The sequence below is a fragment of the Grampus griseus genome (assembly GCF_964374135.1).
Source record: "Grampus griseus genome assembly, chromosome: 2".
Lineage (NCBI taxonomy): Eukaryota > Metazoa > Chordata > Mammalia > Artiodactyla > Delphinidae > Grampus > Grampus griseus.
Genome location: NC_139018.1, coordinates 119,639,367 through 119,666,679, shown reverse-complemented (window position 1 = coordinate 119,666,679; position 27,313 = coordinate 119,639,367). Strand labels below are relative to the sequence as shown.

The window sequence follows — 27,313 nt, the reverse complement described above, 5'->3', positions numbered from 1 at the left end:
CGCTCCGCAGCATGTGGGATCCTCCTGGACCGGGGCACGAACCCGTGTCCCCTGCATCGGCAGGCGGACTGTCAACCACGGCGCCACCAGGGAAGCTCTGAATATATTTAATACCACTGAACTGTGCCCTTAAACATGGTTAAGATGGTACATTTTATGCTAAGTGAATTTTACCACAACAAAAAATAAAATTAAAAAAACAGTGAGCCGCCTCTCCCCCAATACACATAAGTAACCTCATAAGTAACACACAGTTTAGTGCTTATGCATCATCCCTGGCCATCAAAGGTTGCAGAAACAATCCTGCTGTCCCTAAAATGCACACCAGAATGAAAACCCACAGAAATATACGATCAATCACCATGGCAACATACTTCCAATCGTCTTGAATCTGAAAGACAAAAACAAACATCATGAAAGAGGAAAAAATAAAGCAGGAAGGAAAAGGCAAGGTGGACACATTTTCAATATTGAATATCTAATAAATGGGTTTCAGTAGAAGAAGCCATTCTGCTTGCCAATATGCAAGAAACCTCTTTTTTCTAATGGATGTAGTCTGAGGAAGTCTACCATTCTCAAGTTTCTCTTTATGCACTAGAGAAACAGGAATAAAATATCTGTCATATTAAATGTTTTAAATCAAATTTCTTAACATCTACATAACCCTTTTTTTCCCTAAAAATTGAATTCCAATTTATAAAGTTAGTTAAAACCAGTTAACTTGATTTACACCTCTGCAGGAGGATTCTGGGCCTTGGTTAGAATAGCTAATACAGTCCAACATAATTCAGAGTACTAGCTCTTATCCAGTTTTAGATACTAATTTCCTTGTAACGTCTGTTTCAAAAATGAAATAAGCACATCAGGGTAAGCCCATCATCACTCTTCCTCTCCCACTGCCCTCTCTCCACAATGCCCAACTAGCCAAGTATCATCTTCAATTAGAAGGCCAAAGGATCATGGAATTCCGTACAGTTACAGAACAGGTTCAAAATCAGAAATCAATGCTGACCATAAAGTAAAGATGGAAGAAAGAGCAAGACTAATTGTATACAAGACAGCTTCAATTTAGGCTTGAAATAGGAAGGAGAACTGCACATTAATTATACTAGACAACTCAGAAGGGAAACCATAATTGGACTGAGAAAAAGAGAACCCATGAATCAACTGATTTTGAAGAAATAATCACATAATAGAGAGGCAGCATGTGATTTAGTAATTTAATTAAGTGCACTGAAATGGGGCTGGGAGACAAGGATTTTATTTCACCATTATGAGCGTGAGTGAACGTGTCCCTCTGATGACATTGAGAAGTCAGTGGATTAGAGCTATAATGCCCTATTTGCCACCGGTTACTTATTTGAATTCCTAAGACTTTGGGTGTAAAAGATTCCAATATACAATAGACGCTGTGATTCCTGCCAACCCCCTACTGGCTAAACCTCCTAGGGCCTAGGAGGCAGCGGGGTGGGAAAACCAAGACTTGTTATAATCCCAGCTCTGCTCCTTTCTAGGCACGAGAATCTGGGTAAATTATGTGACCTCTCTCAGCCTCAATTTCCTCCTTGGTAAATCGGGGATAAGAACAGTACCTAATTCAGAGAGTTGTTATGAGGATTAAATGAAATATGTGCCTGGCACAGGGTCCTTAATGAATAATACCTACTGATATTAATGCTGACTTTAAAAATGACCATTAACCAAGTATAAATCTTCCTCTGAGAGCACTTCACATGGTTTAGCCTGGTGAAGAAAGAGGGGACTTGGGTTTTACACATGAATACAAACAGTGCTGCAAACAGAGCTGGGTGAAACTTAATTTTATGTCTAACTCTGAGTCTTTAAGGCACAAGGACACTGGTCATTCTCTGGAAACTTTGGCACTAGTGATGCACGAACAGGTAGATGAGTGTTGGGCAGAACGGTGAACTAGCCCAAGCACTTGGCTCTGTTTCCCAGCCCAACCCTGGAGATGTCCCAGAAACAAGAGGAGACCGTGCCTTAAAGACTCTCAGAAACCTGGGCAGGTGTGGACTGCTGAGTGTGAGCATGCGGTTGGAAGAGAAGGGTCTCGGTGGAGGGAAGGACTGGGGAAGGCTTGGTTGTGCTCTTCTCTCCCCCAACCCTGTGCCTCTTTCCAGCCTGCCACTCCCAGCCCAGAGATGCAGGCAGGGTCACTTGTCAGCAAAGAAGGGCCTGGCTGAGGGGAAGAGCAGAGCAGAGGTGCCCACTGATTGGTGGGGCCTGAGGCTTCCCTCCTCGCTCCCCACATCAAAGATGAACAACTGCAGTTGCGTGAAAGGGACGTGGAGGAGCTCCTCACGGACAAGGTCAGCTGGAGGGGAGGAAACGCCCCTGAAGGGGCGTCTAGCCCAGTTTGTGGCCATGTGGGTCCTCTGCCTTGGGAAGCATGGGTTTGGGCCCCTCAAACACAGTTCAGTAAGGATGGCTGACACCCCCAGAAAAGGTGAGTTTACAGGCCCCCAATACACAAACTTAGGTATTTGAAAGAAAATTCATGGAACAGATAGGTTAAGGATCTAAACTAAACAAGACAGTCTTTTGAGACTATCCAGATAGTCACTGGATAGGAGAGAATACTGGAAACACGAAGTTAGGAACAAGCAGTGTTATAGAAGAATCAAGTGGAAATACAAGTGTGAACAACAGACAAGTCGCGATAAAGAACTCAAGAGCTGGGGTGACTGGCAAGGGTAAATACAGCCCCGGAAAGAAACAGGGAGGAGAGTAAGGACCTCACCTAGGGCAGCGATGTAAAAGAAAAGCTAGGAGATGGAGAAGCTGGGAGCAGAGGTATCCCATCTGTACAGCAACAGTTCAGGGAAAGAGAAAAGAAGGGTGAACAGGAGATCTTTACAGAAATAACATTGACTTCCCCAGAGTTAAAGTGAGATGAAAAACCTTGGAATTAAATGGCTCACAGGAATGCCAAACAGACTAGGAGAGACCCACACCAACACGTTGTGTTTGGTGTCATTCGATTTCTCTACAAACAGAAAATTCTAATAGCTTCTAGATAGAATAGATTGCTTGCAAAGGAACAACATTCAGATTAATTAAAACTTTTTCAGAAACGACACTGAGGCAAAAAGGCCATGGAGTGTTATTTAAGTATTTAAGGAAAAGAACTTCAACCCTAGAATTTCGTATCCAGCTAAACTCGCACTTAAAAGTGAGGGCACATGGGGTTCCCTGGTGGCGCAGTGGTTGAGAGTCTGTCTGCCGATGCAGGGGACACGGGTTCGTGCCCCGGTCCGGGAAGATCCCACGTGCTGCGGAGCAGCTGGGCCCGTGAGCCATGGCCGCTGAGCCTGTGCGTCCGGAGCCTGTGCTCCGCAACGGGAGAGGCCACAACAGTGAGAGGCCTGCATACTGCAAAAAAAAAAAAGTGAGGGCACAATACAGTTTAAAAAAAAATTATTTATTTTTGTCTGTGTTGGATCTTCGTTGCTGTGTGCGGGTTTTCCCTTATTGCGGTGAGTAGGGTCTACTCTTCGTTGTGGTGCATGGGCTTCTCATTGCGGTGGCTTCTCTTGTTGTGGAGCACGGGCTCTAGGCGCGTGGGCTCAGTAGTTGTGGCACACGGGCTTAGTTGCTCTGCAGCGTGTGGGATCTTCCTGCATGAGGGCTCGAACCCGTGTCCCCTGCATTGTCAGGCAGATTCTTAACCACTGCGCCACCAGGGAAGCCCCACAATACATTTTTAAGCTTACAGGCCCCAAAAGGTTTACCCATAAACAATCCTGAGAAGGCATGCCAACACAAAGAGATAAATCCAGGAGGACACCATAAGTAGATGTGAGGGGTGACTATAGACTAAATAAAAAAAGGAAGGTCAAAAACCAAAACATATATTCATGAAAAACCAAAACTAAAGCTCTAGTAACACCCAGGTAACCAAAGCAGTGAGGAAGATCAGAGGGGAAGGACAGTTGGGTGGGGGCAAAACACAGATACTTAAAAATGTAAGAGACCAATTGATATGGAAAACGGAACTTGAGCATGGGTTTAAATCAGTTAGGAAGAGCTAGTAGAAAAATAAAAATAAAGCACACGACTTTCAACCAGCAAAAAATATTCAAACTTTCTAGTAAACAGCAAGAACTGAGGCAAAAAGAAAGTAAATGGAAAACGCGAAATAAGATGGCCAAAATTTAACCCTAGAAAACAGTAATTACAACACATGTAAATAAATCATTGATCAGAAGTCTGACTCTAGTTGGAATGAATGAACTAACAGATATACATACATATATAGATATATCTCTCTATCTGTATCTGAACCAAACAAAACAAGTTGTATCAGGGTTATTAGCTCAAAAGATCATGGCTCTGATCTATGCACACCTCCAAGACCTCAAGAACAACTCATACAGTGGAACCAACTTCAAACGATCAGCCGTCAAAACCGTAAGACGGAGAGTATTAACATGAGACCACAAGCTCCCTAACTAGTTTTCTAACTTGTAACCCAATCCTAGCCCTAACTCTGAATTTAGAGTATTAAACACCTCACAAGTGTGAGCAAGTAGGGGTGACCAACACAAACAACTTGAAAAGAGAACAGCCAAGGCAGGTGACACGATGACACTCCTGTCCCTCTGGGATCTGGCGTGTCCAGGGACAGTCATTCACAGGCTCTCAGCACCCTCAGGAGATGGCTCTGGGAGAACCAAGCCTGTTCATTCCAAGTGCCTAGGAGCCCAGGACAGTTAAAACCAACCAAGTTGGAGCCAGGGAATTAGGAAATTAAAATACCTCTAGAAAACTCTATGTAAACAGCAGCATGTCCGTCACACAGTAAGAGAGAAAGAAGGCATCCTTCAGACAGCCCAACTCTCCTCAGAGCACTGAGTAGGCATCTTTATTCTAACACCTGCCACCCTTTCATAAACAGGTTGCAATCCACTGGACGGTGGTCCAGATTTCTGCTTTCTCTGGAAAAACAATGGGACCACATTCATCTGTGGTAACAGATGACCAGAAGTGAGCAGTGGCTGCCCCTTGAGATGAACCATGTGCCTCTAGCTGGCCACATTCAGGCTATTTCACTAATTTACCTTCCTGGCATTTCAGCTGTGACTTCCCTTTCAGTAACATTTTTTTTTTTACTCTCTGCCTCCGTCACACGTCTTGTGGAAACTCTAACGCTAACTAAAACCCTCGTGAAACTCTTAACACCTTATATGGTTCCTAGTAAATAATTTTTGGAATAAAGATAGTTTCTAATAGCCTGACAAAGACGATGGGTACTTAGATCTCAATCTTTAGTAAATTATCACTCAAAAGAAGTGATTATTTTTAAAAGAAAGGGTAGAGAATATCTGCAAAAGTGAGTAGTGTTAGACAAATGAGATTCTCTAATCATGTACTTAATGTCCAACAACTGCTTCAGGGACTTCCCGGTGCTCCAGTGGTTAAGACTTCGACTTCCAATGCAGGGGGTGTGGGTTCGATCCCTGGTCCCGGAGCTAAGATCCCACGTGCCACAGGGCCAAAAAACCAAAACATAAAACAGAAGCAATGTTGTAAAAAATTCAATGAAGACTTGAAAAAAAAAAACCAACCAACCAACTACTTCAATTGAATTTAAAGGAGGGCCTGACTTTTTGGCTAAATTTCTGGTATCAGTGGGAGGTTTTGCATTGTTACAGTCACAAGTGGGCTCAGAGTTGCTCAGATGGGTGGGGTGAGGACACGGGGCCACTGTTGCTATCTCCCTCCTGTCTCATCTACTTTAATATGCCGTTCACAGCTGAATAAAAGAGGCTCCAGACATTTCCTACCAACATTAATTACCTACAGTGCATCAGGAGCTGAAATTATCTGGTAATTAGCTCTTTGCTAATAATCAACTTAAAAACAGAACCAGTTAATTTTAAAGCAGAGCTTCTTAAAAAATTATTGAACATGATTCTGGTAACCTTGGGGGTAAACAGTGTGGGAACAGCCAAACACATAAGTGTAAAGCTTCCCCATTACTAATACCTATCACTAGTTCTAGCATAAGATTTTTGAAGGAAATACAAGTTCACCCAATGAAAAAAAGATGGGCAAGAGTGTGAATAGATAGTTCACAAAAGAAGATATCCAAATGGCCAATAAGCATATGAAAAAAAGCCCTAATCATTAGTCCACAGGGACAAGAAAGGCCACTTCACCCCCGTTTGGCGAGGATGGGCAGCAGCTGGAACTCTCAAACATTGCCAGGGGGCATGTCAATCGGCTCAAACCCTTTGGAAACCTGACAGTGTCCACTAAAGTGAAAAGTACACCTCTCCAGTGATCCAGCAATTCCACCCCTAGGAATGTAGCCAGGAGAAACGAGTGTATATATTCACCAAAAGATATGTATAAATTTATAGCAGCTTTATTCATATCGCCCCAAACTGGAAATAACCAAATGTCCAACAACTGTAGAATGAATAAACAGAAGGCGGTGTCGTCATACTGTAGAATCTTACACACCAATAACAAACCACAAGGATAAACCTCAGACATCTTTGTACACTTTGCTGAATGAAAGAAGTCTGATATGAAAGTTTATGCTATGCGATTCCACGTATATGAAGTTCAAGAATAGGTAAAATTAATTAACATAAAAGACGTCGGGATCAGTGGTTACTGAGGAGGGAGGGAGGGGGTTACTGACTGGGGAGGGGCACAAGGGAACCGTCTGGGGCACTGGAAATGTTCTATACCTTTATCTAGATCATGGTTATGTGGGTGTACACATAATGTAAAAATTCACTGAGATGTAGACTTAAGAGGTGTGTACTTTATGTAAATTACTCTTAAAGGGGAGTAGGGAGACACAACGAGTAAAGTTTAAAATGTCAGCTCAGCTGATCAGTACTAATTGGAGATCATCTGGCCTCATGCCCTCTTCCAGCCTACCTCCTAATCCACTCACTCAGCATCAGGTGTTCCAATGGCCCAAACTAATGGCAGCCCAGCAGCTAAATGCAGGGCACCACATACTCACAACCTTTATCATCCCATTTTACAGATGAAAAGACAGACTCACAGAGGTGAGGCGGTGTATCCAAGGATAAATAACTGGTAAATGAGGAGCTGGTCTGAACACAAGCCACTGATGCCAGTCTAATTCCTTGCCCACAAGGAACCAATACAATGTTTGTTGAATGAATGAATGACCAATGTAATAACAGACATATCCTTACCTCTTTGGCTTCATTCTGTGCTTTCATATTTTCAGCAATATACTTGACACTTTGGATAGCTTCTCTGATTTCTGGTGACAGAGCAGAGAGGGACAGCACGGCATTGACGGATTCAGAACTGGAGCTTCTCGTGAGATTGGCACTGAAATTCAGGATTTTTACCCTGCGGTGGTGGCAGTGGCTACATAGCTCGTCCTGGCAGGGGTAGCCTTCTTTGCAGCTCTTGGACTCTATGTGGCTGAAGCAATTCAGGTTTGAGAGCTCAGCGCTATTGAAGGGTCTTGGCCTCTGAGTGTTACCCTCACTGCTTGCCGGCCTGGTCATGAACATGACCCTGGGAAGAAAGTTCAAGAATATGGTCTTCACCCACATGGGCATCGTGTGTGTGGTGGGGGTCCTGTAGTGCACGTTGAGCACGAAGACGGTGATGACGATGGACAAGGTTACAAAAATCATGGTGAACAGGAGGTACTCGCCGATCAGGGGAATCACCAGAGAGGTGGACGGGATGGTCTCAGTGATCACCAGCAGAAACACAGTCAAGGAGAGGAGGACCGAGATGCAGAGGGTCACCTTCTCGCCGCAGTCGGAGGGCAGGTAGAAGACAAGCACAGTCAGGAAGGAGATGAGCAGGCAGGGGATGATGAGGTTGATGGTGTAGAACAGGGGCAGGCGCCGGATGTACAGCGAGTACGTGATGTCCGTGTAGATCTCCTCGCAGCAGTTGTACTTGATGTCATGTTTGTAGCCTGGGGCTTTGATGATGGCCCACTCACCACTCTCCCAGTAGTCCCTGAGGTTCATGGAGGAGCCGATCAGGACCAGGTCGATTTTTGCCTTGTCGTAGGACCAGGAACCAAACTTCATGGTGCAGTTCTGGTAATCGAATGGGAAGTAGGTCACATCGATTTTGCACGAGCTCTTAAAGATGGCCGGGGGGATCCAAGTCACTTCCCCTGTGTACTTGAGTAAAGCTTTGGTCTTGTCGTCCACCTGGAAATCCCCAACAGCACTGCGGAGACAAAGAGGAGGTGTGCGGCACACAGGTCATTACCATGTGGTCAGCTAGCCCAGCTTCTCATGCTGCCAGCAGGTAAACGGCAAGTAACGATTTGTAAAACTGCAGAATATGAGAGCTCAAAGTGCTGTAAAAGGTCTCGCAGTTCACCATCCCATTTACCAATGGGGATACTGAGGCCCAGGACCCCCCAACCCCCAACGATCTGACACACTCATCACCCCCCGCCCTGGGGCACGTCATGGGTTCATTCCACACCATACAACTCCCAGCTTGATATATATGGAGACACTCCCAAATGCCAGAGATTTTTTTTCTCCTTTAATTGAAGAAATAAAAGAAATGAATGAAAGTGGTCATCAGAGGCAGGTGTTTAGGTGACCTTGGGGATATTTGCCACTCGCTCTCCCTATGGTTTGGCCCTGGTAATGCCTCCTCATTCTGTCTGCATTGGGACCCCAATGTGTGTACACACACGGATGTCAAACCAGACCGTGGACCTGGAAGGGGCTGCAGAGACCACCGTAGGAGCCCACTGCCATTAAACTGAGCCTGTTAGATGGGTCTATTACCAGGCCCTATCTCTGGACCCTGGTTCTACCGTTTACCAAACTCCCCATTCCTCCCTGCACTGTTTTAGAATGAATAATCATGTTTTCTGATTCCTTGTCTTTCAAACCCAGCATGACAGGTTCCTTTGCCTTCTGTGTCCCTATCCTTCCCCATGTTCCTTCTCCCTTCTGTTTAGCTATGTGCGCCCTTTCTATGCAGAGACATACATTATTCCTAGAATTGGCTTGTTGGCATTTATCAGCTGGTTTGTGCAGTGGAAGATTTGCTGACGACCAGCTCAACACCCCGTCCAAGCTCACATCTGAGCATGAAGCCAGCCGGTCCTCATGACAATGGCCTCGCCCAGTGAAAGCTCTTGACATTTCCGTGGGTCAGCCCTGTTGATTTCTTAGAGTTCTGCATTTGAAGGCATGTATGTCCTTCTAAAGGGAGCAACCACTATACCCATTTGCCTGAAGAGCTGGAAAAAAAAAAAAAAAAGACAAACCTATACATTTAGGGATATCCTGGCTGGTTGTTACTGGATAGCACTGTGTGAAGACAGGAGGGGGTGTGTCCGGGCTGTGTCTCCTTGCTGGTCTCTGGCCCTCCCACCGTCACGTGCGTCTGTCGAGCAGGACAGTCGTTACATGTGAAGGCTTGATGTCAAATCCACTACCCGCCTTCACTCCAGCCAGCTGGGTTGTCCCAAAGGTGCCCTGCTGTGTTTATATGTTCTTAGCCCCACTTTATCCTACTGGGCCCTCAATTCCCCACAAGAAGAGGATTCCCAGCTCCAGGAGGAAAGGAGGGGTATGAGAAGTGGGAAGGGGGTGGGGACCCACACAGCCCCAAGTGGACTTGACCATGTTGGGCACCAAGGAGTCCTGGGAGGCTGGCCTACATTACGCAGAGGGCTGAGAGGACCCCTGGAAGGCAGAGGCCTCCAGAACAACTTTCCTTAGGGCATCTGGATCAACAAAATGGACCTTCAGAGCCCAGGGACTAGTCCAGGGCAAAGTATGGCCCACTGGCCTGCCCCCTATTTCTGTACATAAATTTTTATTGGAGCACACAGCCATACCCATTTGTGGTCTATTGTCTGCAGTTACTTTTAAGCTACAAGGGCAGGACTGAGTAGCTGCGACAGAGACTCTAAGGCCCACAAAGCCTAAAATACTTAACTACCTGGCCCTTCACAGGAAAGCTTAATGATCCCTGCTTTAGTCTGATCCCCTCATTTTACCAATGAGGAAACTGAAGGTCAGAGGGCAGGACTGGCTTGCTCAGGGTCCCACACAGAGTCTGTGGCAGGGCCTTGACCAGTCGGAACTTGAGTCCTTAAGTCTGTGTGTCCAAAAGGCCAAACACTGGAGATCAGCTTACCTTGGTTGCTGGTGCACATGTCTGCTATTTTCCAGGGATCCTGGTCACTGTGGCGGCTGCCTACAGACCCCCACAGCTGTGTCTGTCCAGACCAGGAGGCCTGCTTGCTGACAGCGTCAGCGGCCTAGCTCTGCCACCAGGAGACCGAAGATGAAGACCTCGCTGGGTACCAGGGTCTGGCAGAGCCCCAGCCACAGAGAGGGCGCTCGGTAAGTACTAGCTGACTGAACGGATGACCAAAAAGATAAATGAAGCTCTCACCCCCCTGGCTGCCCAAGAGATGGCTGGCAGCAAGGGTCAGCAGAGGGGGAAAGGTCTCACTCAGCCAGTGTGTTGCTGAACCACGTGAGCTGATTAAAAAAAAGAAAAGGCAGGGTGGGTGCAAATGATTAGTTGAGGTATCACTTTAATAGAAGGAAAGAGTAAGAGCTGAAGTGGGGCGAGGGTGGTGAGTGGTATGAGAAAGATCACGATGGCATCCGTTTCTTTAACCTTTCCAAATTTCCTCAGAAAAACAGGGCAACAAGATAGCAAAAGGAAAATCCCGCTGCCCACGTGGTCAACAAAGTTAGGTTACGTGGAACTCTAAGAACCTCAGGTGTGAGAGAGTGGGGTCGAACCACTACCACCAGTGGGACCTGCGTGGGATTCGGGTGGGGTTAGCTGCTGTGGAGGTGGCTGAGGGAAGAGGAAGGGAAGTTCTCCTGTCCCGAAAGCCCCAGACAGAAATCACCAAGAGGTATCTGCCCCTCAAAAAAGAGGACCCCGCTCTGCACTGCATCTTCAGCAAGGGGAACGGTGAAACAGAGAGGGCACCACAGGTTCCAGTTTGTGGGAGAGGACAAAACGATGGGGAGCCACCAGGGTCTGCAGAGGAGGCTGGACTGGGCTCTATCTCAGAAACACCTCCCACCCCAACTGCCTTCCAGAAGGGCAGAGACCCACCCAGAAAAAAGCTACATAGGGTAGGCTTCAAATTGAACAGCGTGGGAAACTGAGAGTAAGAAAAAGAAGATGGTTGAGAAAGTAGAGAAGCAGGTGTCTAGAAGTGGCAGCTCTCAGACTGTGGAGGTGGCTACACGGAGTATTTAAATGCTTCAAGGGAACCACTTGAGGAGGGAACTCCCAAGCAGGTGACACAAGAGACCCACCCTTACCCACTCCCATCCCCTCTGGGAACCTGTCCTAAAAGTACAACAAAGGCCATCAAATAGAGCAACAAAGGCCATCAAACAAGAGCAACAAAAAAGGATTAGACTGAACCTCATATTAACATATTGTAAGAAAAATATGAAAAGTAATTGAATGACAATAGCATACAAGCAGACAAGTGCACACTGCAAAAATATAACCTCAGAGCAGATGAAACTGATAATCTGACATTACAAATTAAGGTAATAGAAAGAACGATCTTTAGAAACTTTGAAAGAGCAGCATAAATTAGAAATAGAAAAGTTAAGAATTTGGGTAAGCAATAGGAGGATGAATAAAGAACTGACAGAACTTAGGAAAGAATGGGAAGAAAGAAATTTAAAAAATCATTTTAGAAATAAAAACTAAAACGTAACAAGCAGCACACACCATGGAAAGTATTGTGATGAAAATAGAAAACAGAAAGGAGAAAAAATTCTTTTAAATCAAAAAGAGACAAAGAAAAAGAATGTGAGAGAAAATAATATGGAAAGAATATAGGTAAAGCAGTTCAAATATATGTGAAAATGGAGTTCCTGGAGAGATAAAGCAATAGAACAGATCTGAAAAACTCTAATTCACAAAACATTTACTGGAATAAAAGAAGGCTTATTATGTATATGGTACAGAGTAAAACAACTAGATTTTAAAGATAAAGGGTAAAATATCTTTGGGTTACCCAAGAAAAAGAACAACGCCCTTGTAAACAAGCTGACTATGAATCCCAATTCATCCAGAACAGTCCTGGTTTACATCTGTGGTCCTGGCACACGTATTAATAGAGTCCCTTTACTCTCCCCAAAGTCACCAGATTTTACAAGAAAAAAAGAAAATTAGACTGGCAATCGTTTTTGACAGCAACACTTCATACCAGAACATGAGTCAGCATTTTTAAGGTTTTCATGGAAGGAAAGTATGAGTGAAGGATTTTATATCAGCAAATGACCTAAGAGTATTACCTAAAAAGGCTACAATGAGTTATGAACTTGTAAGAACTTAGGGTACACTGTGTCCACGAACACTTTCTGAGGATTCTACTAGAGAACGAACTTCAAAGAACAAAAACATGGCAGGAGAAACTGGCATAAGAAGGTAAAAAGTCTTTCTAGTGTGTTGAAATGAAAAGAAACTCTCACCCGAGGTTCAGAGAAACTGAAGTTTTAGTTAGGAGAGAGGAATTGAAGGATAGTCTCTAAATCTTATTTTCAGCTTCAGATTCCAAGGAAATTCCTTATGATATTTGCTCCTCTCCATATCCGATGGAAGCTTTTCACTATGTCTCTCAGTACTGTTAAAAGCACACATCCCTAAAGTACCCCAGCTGTTCACCCAAGGTTGCCAGCAAGAAAACAGCTATGAAATGCAAATCATAAGATTAAGATCTGTGCCCACTGTCTTAATTCTAGCTTAGCAAAAATTCTTACCACCCTGCTCAGCTCCTTAAGAGCCTTTGGACCAGGAGATTTCTACAAACCAGTTAATTTATCTCCTGTCCCAGTTCTTTAAGGACCAATTTACATGTTACATGTTTACAAGTTGCATGAAAGAAACACATTTATGAATGCTGTCTTTTCTTGGAAAAGCAGTAAACAAAACACGGACCTCTAAGAGTTTTATAGTTTCTGGCCTTCCATTTAGGTCTTTAATCCATTTTGAGTTTATTTTTGTGAATGGTGTTAGGGAGTGCTCTAATTTCATTCTTTTACATGTAGCTGTCCAGTTTTCCCAGCACCACTTGTTGAAGAGGCTGTCTTTTCTCCATTGTATATTCTTGCCTCCTTTATCAAAAATAAGGTGACCATATGTGGGTGGGTTTATCTCTGGGCTTTCTATCCTGTTCCATTGATCTATATTTCTGTTTTTGTGCCAGTACCATACTCTCTTGATTACTGTAGCTTAAACTATAATTCAGAAAGAGTCACGTACCACAGTGTTCATGTTCAGCTCTATTTACAATAGCCAGGACATGGAAGCAACCTAAGTGTCCAGCGACAGATGAATGGATAAAGAAGATGTGGCACATATATACAATGGAATTACTCAGCCATAAAAAGAAATGAAACTGAGTTATTTGTAGTGAGGTGGATGGACCTAGAATCTGTCATACAGACCGAAGTAAGTCAGAAAGAGAAAAACAAATACCGTATGCTAACACATATATATGGAATCTAAAAAAAAAAAAAGGTTATGAAGAACCTAGGGGCAGGACAGGAATAAAGATGCAGACCTACTAGAGAATGGACTTGAGGACATGGGGAGGGGGAAGGGTAAGCTGGGACAAAATGAGAGAGTGGCATGGACATATATACACTACCAAATATAAAATCGATAGCTAGTGGGAAGCAGCCACACAGCACAGGGAGATCAGCTCAGTGCTTTGTGACCACCTAGAGGGTGGCATAGGGAGGGTGGGAGGGAGGGAGACGCAAGAGGGAAGAGATATGGGGATATATGTATATGTACATGTACAGCTGATTCACTTTGTTATAAAGCAGAAACTAACACACCATTGTAAAGCAATTATACTCCAATAAAGATGTTAAAAAAATAAAAAAATTTAAAAAATAAAAACACGGACCATCTTTAGAGTAGTTAAAGAACACTTCTCTTTTAACCCATGAATAGAAAGTGGGATTCAACCAAAAACGTAGCTTCTCTAGTCCCAATACGAACAGTAAAACATATTGATTCGTACTAATACAGCATACAAACCTAAACACAGAATGCTTTAAAATCTGATTAGACTAATTCTATATGAAGTGTTTTGTTGAAAAATGCTCAGTGGTTTTTTAAGACATTAGAACTCCAGAGATAAAGCACAGTTACGAAATTGAAGTCTGTCAATACCTGGAGAACAAACTAGTACATACTGTAAAATACCAATTAAAATTATGTTTGTCTAATAACAGAGGTTAAATGTGGAAGGTGTCAGGTTTGTATGGGCTTAAGAAAGAGGCAGGTTTTGTAGGTGCCACAATGGGCAGATTCAGATAGGCAGAGGAAGAACCTTTGAAAGAGAGAGAAAGGTGCAGCTTCCTGTGGCTGGTGGGCAGATGCACGTGTGCAGTGTGAGGCAGGGGCAGGGAGCATTCGCTGGGTGAGTAAAAGAATGAAGCTTGGAGAGGAACCAAGATGCTGGAGTAGAAGGACGTGCTCTCACTCCCTCTTGCAAGAACACCAGAACCACAACTAGCTGCTGGACAATCATCAACAGAAGACACTGGAACTCACCAAAAAAGATACCCCACATCCAAAGACAAAGGAGAAGCTACAATGAGATGGTAGGAGGAGCTCTATCACAGTAAAATCAAATCCCATAACTGCTGGGTGGGTGACTCACAGATTGGAGAACACTTATACTGCAGAAGCCCACCCACTGGAGTGAAGGTTCTGAGCCCCACGTCAGGCTTCCGAACCTGGGGGTCCGGCAACAGGAGGAGGAATTCCTAGAGAATTAGACCCTGAAGCCTAGTGGGAATTGACTGCAGGACTTCGACAGGACTAGGGGAAACAGAGACTCCACTCTTGGAGGGCACACACAAAGTAGTGTGCACATCAGGACTCAGGGTAAGGAGCAATGACCCCAGGGGAGACTGAACCAGACCAACCTGCTAGTGTTGGAGGGTCTCCTGCAGAGGCAGTGGGGGGGGGGGGCGCTGTGGCTCACCGTGGGGACAAGGACACTGACAGCAGAAGTTCTGGGAAGTACTCCTTGGCATGAGCCCTCCCAGAGTCTGTCATTAGCCCCACCAAAAGCCCAGGTAGGCTCCAGTGTTGGGTTGCCTCAGGCCAAACAACCAACAGGGAGGGAACCCAGCCCCACCCATCAACAGTCAAGCAGATTAAGTTTAACTGAGCTCTGCCCAACAGAGCAACAGTCAGCTCTACCCAGCACCAGTCCCTCGCATCAAGCCTCTTAGATAGCCTCATCCAGCAGAGGGCAGAGAACAGAAGCAAGAAGAATTACAATCCTGCAGCCTGTGGAACAAAAACCACATTCACAGAAAGACAGACAAGATGAAAAGGCAGAGGGCTATGTACCAGATGAAGGCACAAGATAAAACCCAAGTAAAACAACTAAATGAAGTGGAGATAGGCAACCTTCCAGAAAAAGAATTCAGAATAATGATAGTGAAGATGATCCAGGACCTCGGAAAAAGAATGGAGGCAAAGATAGAGAAGATGCAAGAAATGTTTAACAAAGACCTATAAGAATTAGAGAACAAACAGAGATGAACAATACAATAACTGAAATGAAAACTACACTAGAAGGAATCAATAGCAGAATAACTGAGGCAGAAGAACAGATAAGTGAACTGGAAGACAGAATGGTGGAATTCACTGCTGCGCAACAGAATGAAGAAAAAAGAATGAAAAGAAATGAAGACAGCCTAAGAGACCTCTGGGACAACGTTAAATGCACCCACATTCACATTATAGGGGTCCCAGAAGGAGAAGAGAGAGAAAAAGGACCCGAGAAAATATTTGAAGAGATCATAGTCAAAAATTTCCCTAACATGGGGAAGGAAACAGCCACCCAAGTCCAGGAAGTGCAGAAAGTCCCATACAGGATAAACCCAAGGAGAAACACGCCGAGACACATACTAATCAAATTGGCAAAAATGAAAGACAAAGAAAAACTACTGAAAGCAGCAAGGGAAAAATGACAAATAACATGCAAGGGAACTCCCATAAGGTTAACAGCTGATTTCTCAGCAGAAACTCTACAAGCCAGAAGGGAGTGGCATGATATACTTAAAGTGATGAAAGGGAAGAACCTACAACCAAGATTACTCTACCGGCAAGGATCTCATTCAGATTCGATGGAGAAATCAAAACCTTTACAGACAAGCAAAAGCTAAGAGAATTCAGCACTACCACACCAGCTCTACAACAAATGCTAAAGGAACTTCTCTAAGTGGGAAACAAAAGAGAAGAAAAGGACCTACAAAAACAAACCCAAAACAATTAAGAAAATGGTCATAGGAACATACATATCAATAATTACCTTAAATGTGAATGGATTAAATGCTCCAACCAAAAGACACAGGCTTGCTGAATGGATACAAAAACAAGACCCATATATATGCTCTCTACAAGAGACCCACTTCAGATCTAGGGACACGTACAGACTGAAAGTGAGGGGATGGTGAAAGATATTCCATGCAAATGGAAGTCAAAAGAAAGCTGGAGTAGCTATAATCATATCAGATAAAATAGACTTTAAAATAAAGAATGTTACAAGAGACAAGGAAGGACACTACATAATGATCAAGGGATCACTCCAAGAAGAAGATATAACAATTATAAAGATATATGTACCCAACATAGGAGCACCTCAATACATAAGGCAACTGCTAACAGCTATAAAAGAGGAAATCAACAGTAAAACAATAGTGGGGGACTTTAACACCTCACTTACACCAATGGACAGATCATCCAAAATGAAAATAAATAAGGAAACAGAAGCTTTAAATGACACAATAGACCAAATAGATTTAATTGATATTTATAGGACATTCCATCCAAAAACAGCAGATTACACTTTCTTCTCAAGCACACACAGAACATTCTCCAGGATAGATCACATCTTGGGTCACAAATCAAGCCTCAGTAAATTTAAGAAAAGTGAACTCATATCAAGCATCTTTTCTGACCACAATGCTATGAGATTACAAATGAATTACAGGGAAAAAAAACGTAAAAAAGACAAACACTTGGAGGCTAGACAATATGTTACTAAATAACCAAGAGATCACTGAAGAAATCAAAGAGGAAATAAAAAAATACCTAGAGACAAATGACAATGAAAACACAATGATCCAAAACCTATGAGAGGCAGGAAAAGCAGTTCTAAGAGGGAAGTTTATAGCTATACAAGCCTACCTCAAGAAACAAAAAACTCAAGTAAACAATCTAACCTTACACCTAAAGGAACTAGACAAAGAAGAACAAACAAAACCCAAATTTAGCAGAAGGAAAGAAATCATAAAGATCAGAGCAGAAATAAATGAAATAGAAACAAAGAAAACAATAGCAAAGGTCAATAAAACTAAAAGCTGGTTCTTTGAGAAGATAAACAAAATTGATAAACCATTAGCCTGACTCAACAAGAAAAAGAGGGAGAGGACTCAAATCAATAAAATTAAAAATGAAAAAGAAGTTACAACAGACATGGCAGACATACAAAGCATCCTAAGAGACTACTACAAGCAACTCTATGCCAATAAAATGGACAACCAGGAAGAAATGGACAAATTCTTAGAAAGGTATAACCTTCCAAGATTGAACCACAAAGAAACAGAAAATATGAACAGACCAATCACAAGTAATGAAATTGAAACTGTGATTAAAAATTTTCCAACAAAGAAAAGTCCAGGACCAGATGGCTTCACAGGTGAATTCTACCAAACATTTAGAGAAGAGCTAACACCCATCCTTCTCAAACTCTCCCAAAAAATTGCAGAGGAAGGAACACTCCCAAACTCATTCTCTGAGGCCACCATCACTCTGATACGAAAACCAAACAAAGATACTACCAAAGATAAAAATTACAGACCAATATCACTGATGAACACAGATGCAAAAATCCTCAACAAAATACTGGCAAACAGAATTCAACAACACATTAAAAGGATCATACACCATGATCAAGTGGGATTTATCCCAGGAATGCAAGGATTCTTCAGAATACGCAAATCAATCAATGTGATACACCACATTAACAAAATGAAGAATAAAAACCATATAATCATCTCAATAGATGCAGAAAAAGCTTTTGACAAAATTCAACACCCGTTTATGATAAAAACTCTCCAGAAAGTGGGCATAGAGGGAAGCTACCTCAACATAAGAAAGGCCATATACGGCAAACCCACAGCAAACATCATTCTCAATGCTGAAAAACTGAAAGCATTTCCTCTAAGATCAGGAACAAGACAAGGATGTCCACTCTCACCACTATTATTCAACATAATTTTGGAAGTCCTAGCCATGGCAATCAGAGAAGGAAAAGAAATAAAAGGAATACAAATTGGAGAAGAAGAAGTAAAACTGTCTCTGTTTGCAGATGACATGATACTATACATAGAGAATCCTAAAAATGCCACAAGAAAACTACTAGAGCTAATCAATGAATTTGGTAAAGTTATGGGATACGAAATTAATGCACAGAAATCTCTTGCATTCCTATACACTAATGATGAAAAATCTGAAATAGAAATTATGGAAACACTCCTGTTTACCATTGCAACAAAAAGAATAAAATACCTAGGAATAAACCTACCTAGGGAAACAAAAGACCTATATGCAGAAAACTATAAGACACTGATGAAAAACATTAAAGATGATACCAACAGATGGAGAGATATACCATGTTCTTGGATTGGAAGAATCAATATTGTGAAAATGACTATACTACCCAAAGCAATCTACAGATTCAGTGCAATCCCTATCAAATTACCAATGGCATTTTTTACGAAACTAGAACAAATCATCTTAAAATTTGTACGGAGACACAAAAGATCCCGAATAGCAAAAGGATTCTTGAGGGGAAAAACGGAGCTGGAGGAATCAGTCTCCCTGACTTCAGATTATACTACAAAGCTACAATAATCAAGACAATATGGTACTGGCACAAAAAACAGAAACATAGATCAATGGAACAAGATAGAAAGCCCAGCGATAAACCCACGTGCCTATGGTCAACTAATCTATGACAATGAGGCAAAGATATACAGTGGAGAAAAGACAGTCTCTTCAATACGTGGTGCTGGGAAAACTGGACAGCTACATGTAAAAGAATGAAATTAGAACACTCCCTAACACCATACACAAAAATAAACTCAAAATGGATTCGAGACCTAAATGTAAGACCGGACACTATGAAACTATTAGAGGAAAACATAGGAAGAACACTGTTTGACATAAATGACAGCAAGATCTTTTTTGATCCACCTCCTAGAGTAATGGAAATAAGAACAAAAATAAACAAATAGGACCTAATGAAATTTCAAAGCTGTTGCACAGCAAAGGAAACCATAAACAAGACGAAAAGACAACCCTCAGAATGGGAGAAAATATTCGCAAACTAATCAACAGACAAAGGATTAATCTTCAAAATATATAAAGAGCTCATGCAGCTCAATATTAAAGAAACAAACAACCCAATCCAAAAATGGGCAGAAGACCTAAACAGACATTTCTCCAAAGAAGACATACAGATGGCCAAGAAGCACATGAAAAGCTGCTCAACATCACTAATTGTTAGAGAAATGCAAATCAAAACTACAGTTAGAATGGGCATCATCAAAAATCTGCAAACAACAGGGCTTCCCTGGTGGCGCAGTGGTTGAGGGTCCGCCTGTCAATGCAGGGGACATGGGTTCGTGCCCCGGTCCGGGAAGATCCCACATGCTGCGGAGAGGCTGGGCCCGTGAGCCATGGCCGCTGAGCCTGCGCGTCCAGAGCCTGTGCTCCACAACGGGAGAGGCCCCAACAGTGAGAGGCCCATGTACAGCAAAAAAAAAAAAAAAAAAAATCTGCAAACAACAAATGCTGGAGAGGGTGTGGAGAAAAGGGAACCCTCTTGCACTGTTGGTGGGAATGTAATTTGATACAGCCACTATGGAGAACAGTATGGAGGTTCCTTAAAAAATTAAAAATGGAATTACCATATGATCTAGCAATCCCACTACTGGGCATATACCCAGAGAAAACCATAATTCAAAAATACACATGCACCCCAATGTTCAGTGCAGCACTGTTTACAATAGCCAGGTCATGGAAGCAGCCTAAATGCCCATCGACAGACAAATGGATAAAGAAGTAGTGGTACATATATACAATGGAATATTACTCAGCCATAAAAAGGAACGAAATTGAGTCATTTGTTGATACATGGATGGATCTAGAGACTGTCATACAGAGTGAAGTAAGTCAGAAAGAGAAAAGCAAATATAGTATATTAACGCATGTATGTGGAACCCAGAAAAATGGTACAGATGAACCCGGTTTACAGGGCAGAAGTTGAGACACAGATGTAGAGAACGAACATATGGACACCAAGGGGGGAAAACCACGGTGGGGTGGGGATGGTGTTGTGCTGAATTGGGCGGTTGGGATTGACATGTATACACTGATGTGTATAAAATTGATGACTAGTAAGAACCTGCAGTACAAAAAAACAAACAAAAAAAACAACTAATACTAAACTTTCTTTGGGTTATTTGTATGGAAATATATTAATATAAATGATTCAAACGTTACATGAAATTTCTAAAAATCTTATATTTTCTGGTATAATGTTAGAAGTCATAACTCTAGTTATTACTTTAAAATGTATATCTCAGAAATAACTAAATTTCCTTGTCAGCTGCATTATTATGAACTTTCATCATATCTTTAACCGTGGTAATATTTAAGTCTTTTGTCATTTACAGAGAGTTCTGGGTGTACTCTGATGCTTTCACAAAATGTTCCTATAAAAGGGTTTCATCTTCAAGGAATTCATGGAAAAGACTGACAAGTACAGGTTTCTGGTAACTGACTATAGTGCTGAACTGAATGAATAAGCATTTTCAGAACTCTAATGGAAAACTGATGAATTCATAAAAGTGCTAACAAAAGATCAAGATAAAAAAAATTAATTACATGGGACTGAGTGAACTGATGAGGATGATTACAATTTTTGTGACTTTCTGTTTGAATAATAAAAAAAAAATCCCACAAGGACTCAGAGGCAAAAAATATACAAATCAATTTTCAGTGCAAAGTAAAGGAGCTGTTACAGTGGAGGATTACTGGACTGAATGTCAACATTATGACAGTACGAGTGTGTTTCGTGTTTGGTAGTTGCAATCATTGTTGCTTTTGTTGTGGTCATCCATTAAAAAAAAAGAATGAAGCTTTCCTGTGGTCTAACCATGGGGCGTGGCTACAGCCTGACTTACAGGGATGGTCAGGTCCTGCCTTGGTGACAGAAGCCCACCCCCATGTTTCCTTCCTTGCCCTTCCTCCAGTCTGTAATTGCATATTTGGATACTGTAACTCATTCCTGTATTCCCTGGTGTGTCTGATAAACTCCTAGAGGCAAGGGGGAGGGTATCTATCTTGTGCCACAGTATCTCTAGGACCTGGCACATAGTAGGTCAATAAATACCTGCGGAATGAACCAAATGAATGGAGCTCTCTTGGAAAAGGTCCCAGGAAGACCAGGCTGTAAAGCACAGCAGGCCAAGGACCCAGGTCCAGGCTGACAGCCCTGAGAGGTGGGGGCCACCCAGCACCTTACTTGTTATACAGCACAATGTCTGGCTTCCAGATCTTCTGTGCAGGGACACGCATGAACTCCGCTCCATTGTAGTCGGAAGGGTTCCACTTCAGCTTGTAGTCATTCCAGATCTGGGGGGAGAAGGCAAGGAGGGAGAGGGGGGCAGTGGAAGGACAAGCATGGTTTTACTTCTTTTGACACCACTCATCTTGGTGACCTCCCCACCTCGGCTGCACGTCAGAGCCGCCTCTGCAATGCAGACCACACTGGCCCATTCCTCATGTGGGTGCTAGTGGGGAGACAGCACTGGGCTGAGTGTGCAGGCCGCCCCCATGAGTGGGGCAAGCCCAGCCCCCATCAATCAATCAGGACCACTAGGGCTTTCTCCAGTCACTTCCAGTGCCAGGTCCAGGTCCCTGCCTTAAGCTCCTGCTGTTTACATTCCTGAAACGGCTTGGACATGCCATCAGGCCCCAGTAACGGTGCTCATGACACACAGAACTCTCTTCCACCTCCGGGTTGAGCAGGGTTGGCCTCTGAAGGGTCTGGGGAAGGAACCATGATCCCACCAGGGCCCAGGAAGTGTTTGGGTGTAGAGGCTGGGGGGTGTGAGTCCTGAGCACCTGAGGGGAGAGAGGTGAAGCTGTGGCTGGAGGGAACGTGTACCAGAGGGCGGTGAGTGGGCACCGTGCCCATCTGGCTTGCCAGCCTCCTAGGAGGGAAGGCTGCATGAGCTGAGTGTCCAGTTGGCTGAGCTGGTGGAAGGATCACCCTTAGGCCAGTGGGTTATCTGTCCACGTCTGCACAAAGCCTCCCTGGGGAGAACATGTGGAAGCCCCTTTCTTTGGTCCCAATCTGAACAGGAAAATCCAGAACCCCAGCTCCCACCCCCCCATCAACAACAAGGATGAGTTTTTAGCAAGAGGAAGGGGAAGAGGTGCCTCAGGCGCCACCCTAGAGTCGGTGCCAGGGCTCCAGGCCCGGGTCAGCCCCATTTTGTCTGAGCATGGAGGTCTCTCTTTCCAGGATGCAGTCTATCGTCTGTGACTCGAGGGGCTGGGCCCTGCAGTCTTTCCACAGGGGTGTAGAGCAGTGCATATGACCCCAAGCCCAGGTAGAGACAGACCAGCCAGTCAGTGGACCTCAATCTGGGTCCACAGGAGTGAAGTAGGCGTTTTGGCCCTTGGTTCACAGACAGCAAATAAAGCAGTCACCACCAGGGGGCAGCAGTGCCCAGGGTATGGTCACTTACTTGCTTGAGCCACAGGTTGGTCTCCATGATCTGGTTTACTTCATCCTAGAAAGAGAGATTAAAGTAGATGGTGAATTACAAAAACAAGGCTGGTTCTGGGAAAGGCTATTCCAGAAGCTCCATACCCCACGGCCACGGCTTGTGGCTCTGACACTCACCACCTTCACCAGCTGAGACATGGACACTTCAAACTGGATGATGACTGGGTCAGACACATTGGCCACTGGCCGGATGATCTCATTGTAATCTTCGAACAGCCGCTCAAACAGACGATGCTCGGCGTCGGAGGCTCTGGCCACTGAGGGAAGTAGCCCTGTCAGATCCTGGGGAAGTCACTTTTCCCCTCACCAGGGACACCATCCACCTACAGCTTCCTCTCCATCTGCTGAGGGTACTCTCTGGAACTCCAGACTTTCAGACTAGTCCTACTCCTTGAAGTTAAAGACTAGGAAACTGAGGCCCAAGAGAGAAGGGATTCCATCAGGTCACACACATTCGTTGAGAAGCACAATGATTACAAGCCTGGGCTCTGAATTTGGATAGATCTGGTGCAAATCCTGACAGAATCCTTGTGAGCTGTGTGAGCTTAGGCAAGTGGCTTAACCTCTCTAAACCTCATTTCCTTCATCTGTGAAAGATTATAAATGTATCCACCTCTTAGGGTTGTTAAGAGTGAAGTGCTTAGCTCCATGCAGGCATATGGTAAGAGCTCAGGAACCGTCCTCACCATCTTTGTTACTGCATGGCAGCAGCGTGATCCAAATGCAATCTGCCTGCATACAGCCACAATGGAGAGACGACCAGTCCACTCCCAGGGCAGGAGTACCCCAGGGCCCGAGGGAGACTACAACCTAGGACTGGGGCTTTCCTTCTTCCCACCCAGGACCCTGTAGGGGTTTGGCCACCGAACATCTTAGAAGCGGGTGCCTACGTGGCTCCCATGCTTTCAGAGTGCGACCCACGGTTCCCGCTGATGTTGTCTTCACATCCTGATCAAAGACCCTTCCCTCTCTGAAACCCTTGGGGACCCTCTTTGTTTATAAGCCACACTCCAGGCATCTTGAGTCAGCTGTCTGCTGCTTCTCACAGATCTGGGAAAAATCTGGGGAGGGGATGAGGGGAATCCTTTAAGTCCAACCCAACTTCTCCAGGGATTTTGACTGTCCCCTAACCCCCTCCTCCAAATAAAGAAGGGGCCACATTCAGGAGCTCCGTGGGGAGTGTTCAGCGCTCTGAGTAGTGGGGGCCTCAGCACCGGAGGGGCAGGAACAGCGCTCTGAGTGCATGGTCACAACGTGGTCTCCCAACACACTTACCCTCCCAGCTGCAGGGACCGCCTGCAGCCCTGCCAAATCCCTCGTCCCCTGGTATCTACCACCCCTCCCAGGACACTCAAAAGCCTTTCTATCAGGGCCAGCTTCTCCCTAACAAGCTCCTCTTAGAGACCGGGCAGAAGGCGAAGGCGGGGAGGTGCCAGGAGTGCTGAGAGGCGAGGACAAGGAGGAGAGGCTGGCGCCCCTTAACGACTCCCCTCTGCCCCAGGTGGCCTTGAGCAAATCTTGAGCCCTCTCTGGCCTCAGCTTCCCCAGATATTCGTAAAACGAGGAGGTGGGCGGGATGCAGACAGTGGAACCCGCGGCCTGGGCGCGTCAGTTCAGCACCCAGTGCGCCAAGCAGGACAATGGGCAGGGCCGAGACTCGAATCTGTAACGCTGGGCTGTGGAAGGAAGAGCCCCAGTGCGGGCCCTCCCCGCGCCTCCAGGGAGCGCACAAATCACTCTCAAGGAGGGGCCCGCCGAGGGGAAAACACGCACCCCCCACCTAACTCGCCGCCGGGCCGGAGCCAGTCCACGCGAGTTTCGGGTCCCCAGCCACGGCGCCCTTCTCCCCACCTCCTCGCGCTGCGCTCCGGGCCGCATCCCCTTCGGACCCCGCTCGGGCTGGGCGCCCGTCCCTCCAGTCCCCCTCGCCCCGCGCGCGTACCTGGCAGCAGCAGCAGCAGAACTAGCAGCAGCGGCGGCGGCGCCCAGGGAGGCAAGAGCTTCGCGACGCGGACTCCGCGCGGCTGGGCGCCCATGGCTGGTCTGCCCTCTGGCCAGAGGTTCCGCGCTGACCGGGCGGGCGGCGTGGGGCGGAGGGCAGACCGAGCAGAGCCGGACGGTCGGGAGCCGGCGGGACAGTGGCGGAGACAGACTCGCCTGGCCGGGCTCCAGGCGCTGCCCGCCCAGTCGGAGCGGGACCAGGGCGCGGCGTGCGGAGCCCCGGCTGCTCCAGCCCCACCCCCAATACCGGGCGCAGCCCCGCCCGCCGCCGTGGGGTTTCCGAGCCTCTGCGGGGGAGAGAGGTGCGCTAGCGTCCGACAACAGGGATGCGCTGGTCCTCTACTGCGCTGTGTTGGGCGGTCTCATCCCTCCCTCTGTGGTCGGTGTAGCCCACGGACGGCTCCGCGCCGGGCCAATCCAAGCAGGTACTGGCAAACCACGGGGAAGAATAGGGGTCGAATCTCTGTTCCTGGCTTCCTGGGTGGGTGCGAGTCTCTCCTTTCCCCGGGCTTGGGGACCACCGGGCTAGACGGACGGTCGCCGGCCTGCCTGAAAGGTTCTAACACATCCTTAAGACGACGACTCAAGATTTTGACACTATTAAGTAATTGTTAAATATTTTAGGAGTGATAATGGTATTTGTGTTTTTAAGAGTCCTTAGGGTTACCGTGAAGAGGAGGGTTGGAGTCAGTTGAAACAATATCGGCCATTGAGTTGGTAATTGATGAGGCTAGATGAGAAACACCTGGAGGTTTGTTATTCTAGTCTACTGTCGAATATGTTGCAATATCTTGATAAAAAGTAAAACAAAAGAAAGAAAGAACCAAATTAAAAATAAGTCTTGGAGATGGAGCCATCAGAGAAAGCACTGCCCTTGCTGGCCCCTGCAGAACCTCCTCTGCCCACCGGCCCATCTGCGCCCTGGGTGCAACGGGATGGTTCTGTGACGGAGCAGACCGCCCTGGGGCCCCTTGGTCTCTCGGACCACCCCCCAGGAGTGGGGTGGGGTACCTGCAGGCTTCCTTGGAATTCCTCTATCACAGGACAGGTCAGTCACCTTTATTATTTCCAGAATGGGTCACCTACCCACATTAAAACCAAACAAAAGGAGACATTTTGCAGGATTCAGAAAATGTTTTTAAGAATTGGGACTTACTGTCAGGCCCCCATTTAGAGAATTTTCATTCTTCTGACAAGAATCCCTTTATCTGGAAAATATTGCAAATCACATATCCAACCAAGGACTTGTATCCAGAACATATAAAGAACCCTCAAAACTCAAAAGGAAGAATAGATGGGTATGAGTGATCTTATTGGGGTGATGTCAGTGTTCTAAAACTGGGTTATAGTGATAAACTTATTAAGCTCATTGAACTGTACACTTAAAATGTGTGAATTTTATGATATGTAAATTATACCTAGTTATTTTTAAGATCTCAGAAGAAAACTAAAACGCAGTTTTAAAAATGAGCAAAAGAGTTAAACAGACACTTGACCAAAAAAGGCAAAAAGCTCACGAAAAGATGTCCAACATTTGCTGCTAATGTTGCAGCAAAAATAGAAATGAGACTTCTGTTTTCTGATAAACGAGGAAAATAAGGAAACAATGAACAGGCTGGGGAAACAACATAAACAGGCCTGAAAGAGTTAATCAATCGTGGTTATTCTTCAGCTGTTACTTCTAACAAACACTTGTAGCTAGACGTCCTTCCCAAAGCTGATTACTCTCTGACTCCACATGAATTACCCTTTGCACCTGGCATTTCTTCTCCCGCTACACTCCCTTGTAGCACTCTTCATTTGGGACAGAAGGTCACTGGGCCGATAACTTCAGGGACACCAGACCAGGTTGTTGAGCCACCTGATGACAGCTTTGGCCATGAATTTGTAGAACAAAAGAAATGCAAGACCTTCATTACTTTGAGCTTTATCACTTACCCCAGACCATGAGCCCCAGGCTATATAACCTTTCCCTTTTCCCCAGGGAAGGGGGCACAGCTCTTGAGGCGCTAGCTTGCTGTGTTACCCCCTTTGCCAGGCAAAGATTAAAGCCATTTTTCTCGTTTCTCCAAAACTCTGTCTCCATATTTCTTTTTGGCATCGGTGCACAGAGAGCCAAGATTTTGGTATCACTAGCCATTAGGGAAAGCAAATTAAAACCAGGGTGATATACCACTTAACAGCCACTGAGTTGGCTAAAATAAAAAAATACTGTCAATACCAAGTGCAGATGAGGAAACAGAGCAACTGCATCTCTCATACTTTGCTGGTGGGAATGCAAAACAGTTTGGCTGCTCCAGAAAACAGGTTGACAGTTTCATATAAACATACTCTCCCCATATAACCCAGCAATCACATTACTATTTATCTAGAAAAATGAAAAGTTTTGTTCACACA

At 44.9% G+C, this 27,313-nt stretch overlaps 1 protein-coding gene across 1 annotated transcript; it reads right to left on the bottom strand.

Annotated features, from left to right (window-relative positions):
* Nucleotides 1-262: 262 nt before the first annotated feature.
* Nucleotides 263-23,068, bottom strand: CHRNA3 (cholinergic receptor nicotinic alpha 3 subunit; the record flags this gene model as incomplete). The annotated part of the gene is made up of 5 exons (XM_082649465.1): nucleotides 23,033-23,068; nucleotides 22,875-22,919; nucleotides 21,644-21,753; nucleotides 7,206-8,217; nucleotides 263-391 (listed from the first exon to the last, which is right to left on the bottom strand). The coding sequence occupies exons 1-5, from the start codon at nucleotides 23,051-23,053 to the stop codon at nucleotides 263-265; spliced, it is 1,317 nt and encodes a 438-aa protein (XP_082505591.1). The 5' UTR covers nucleotides 23,054-23,068.
* Nucleotides 23,069-27,313: the final 4,245 nt, after the last annotated feature.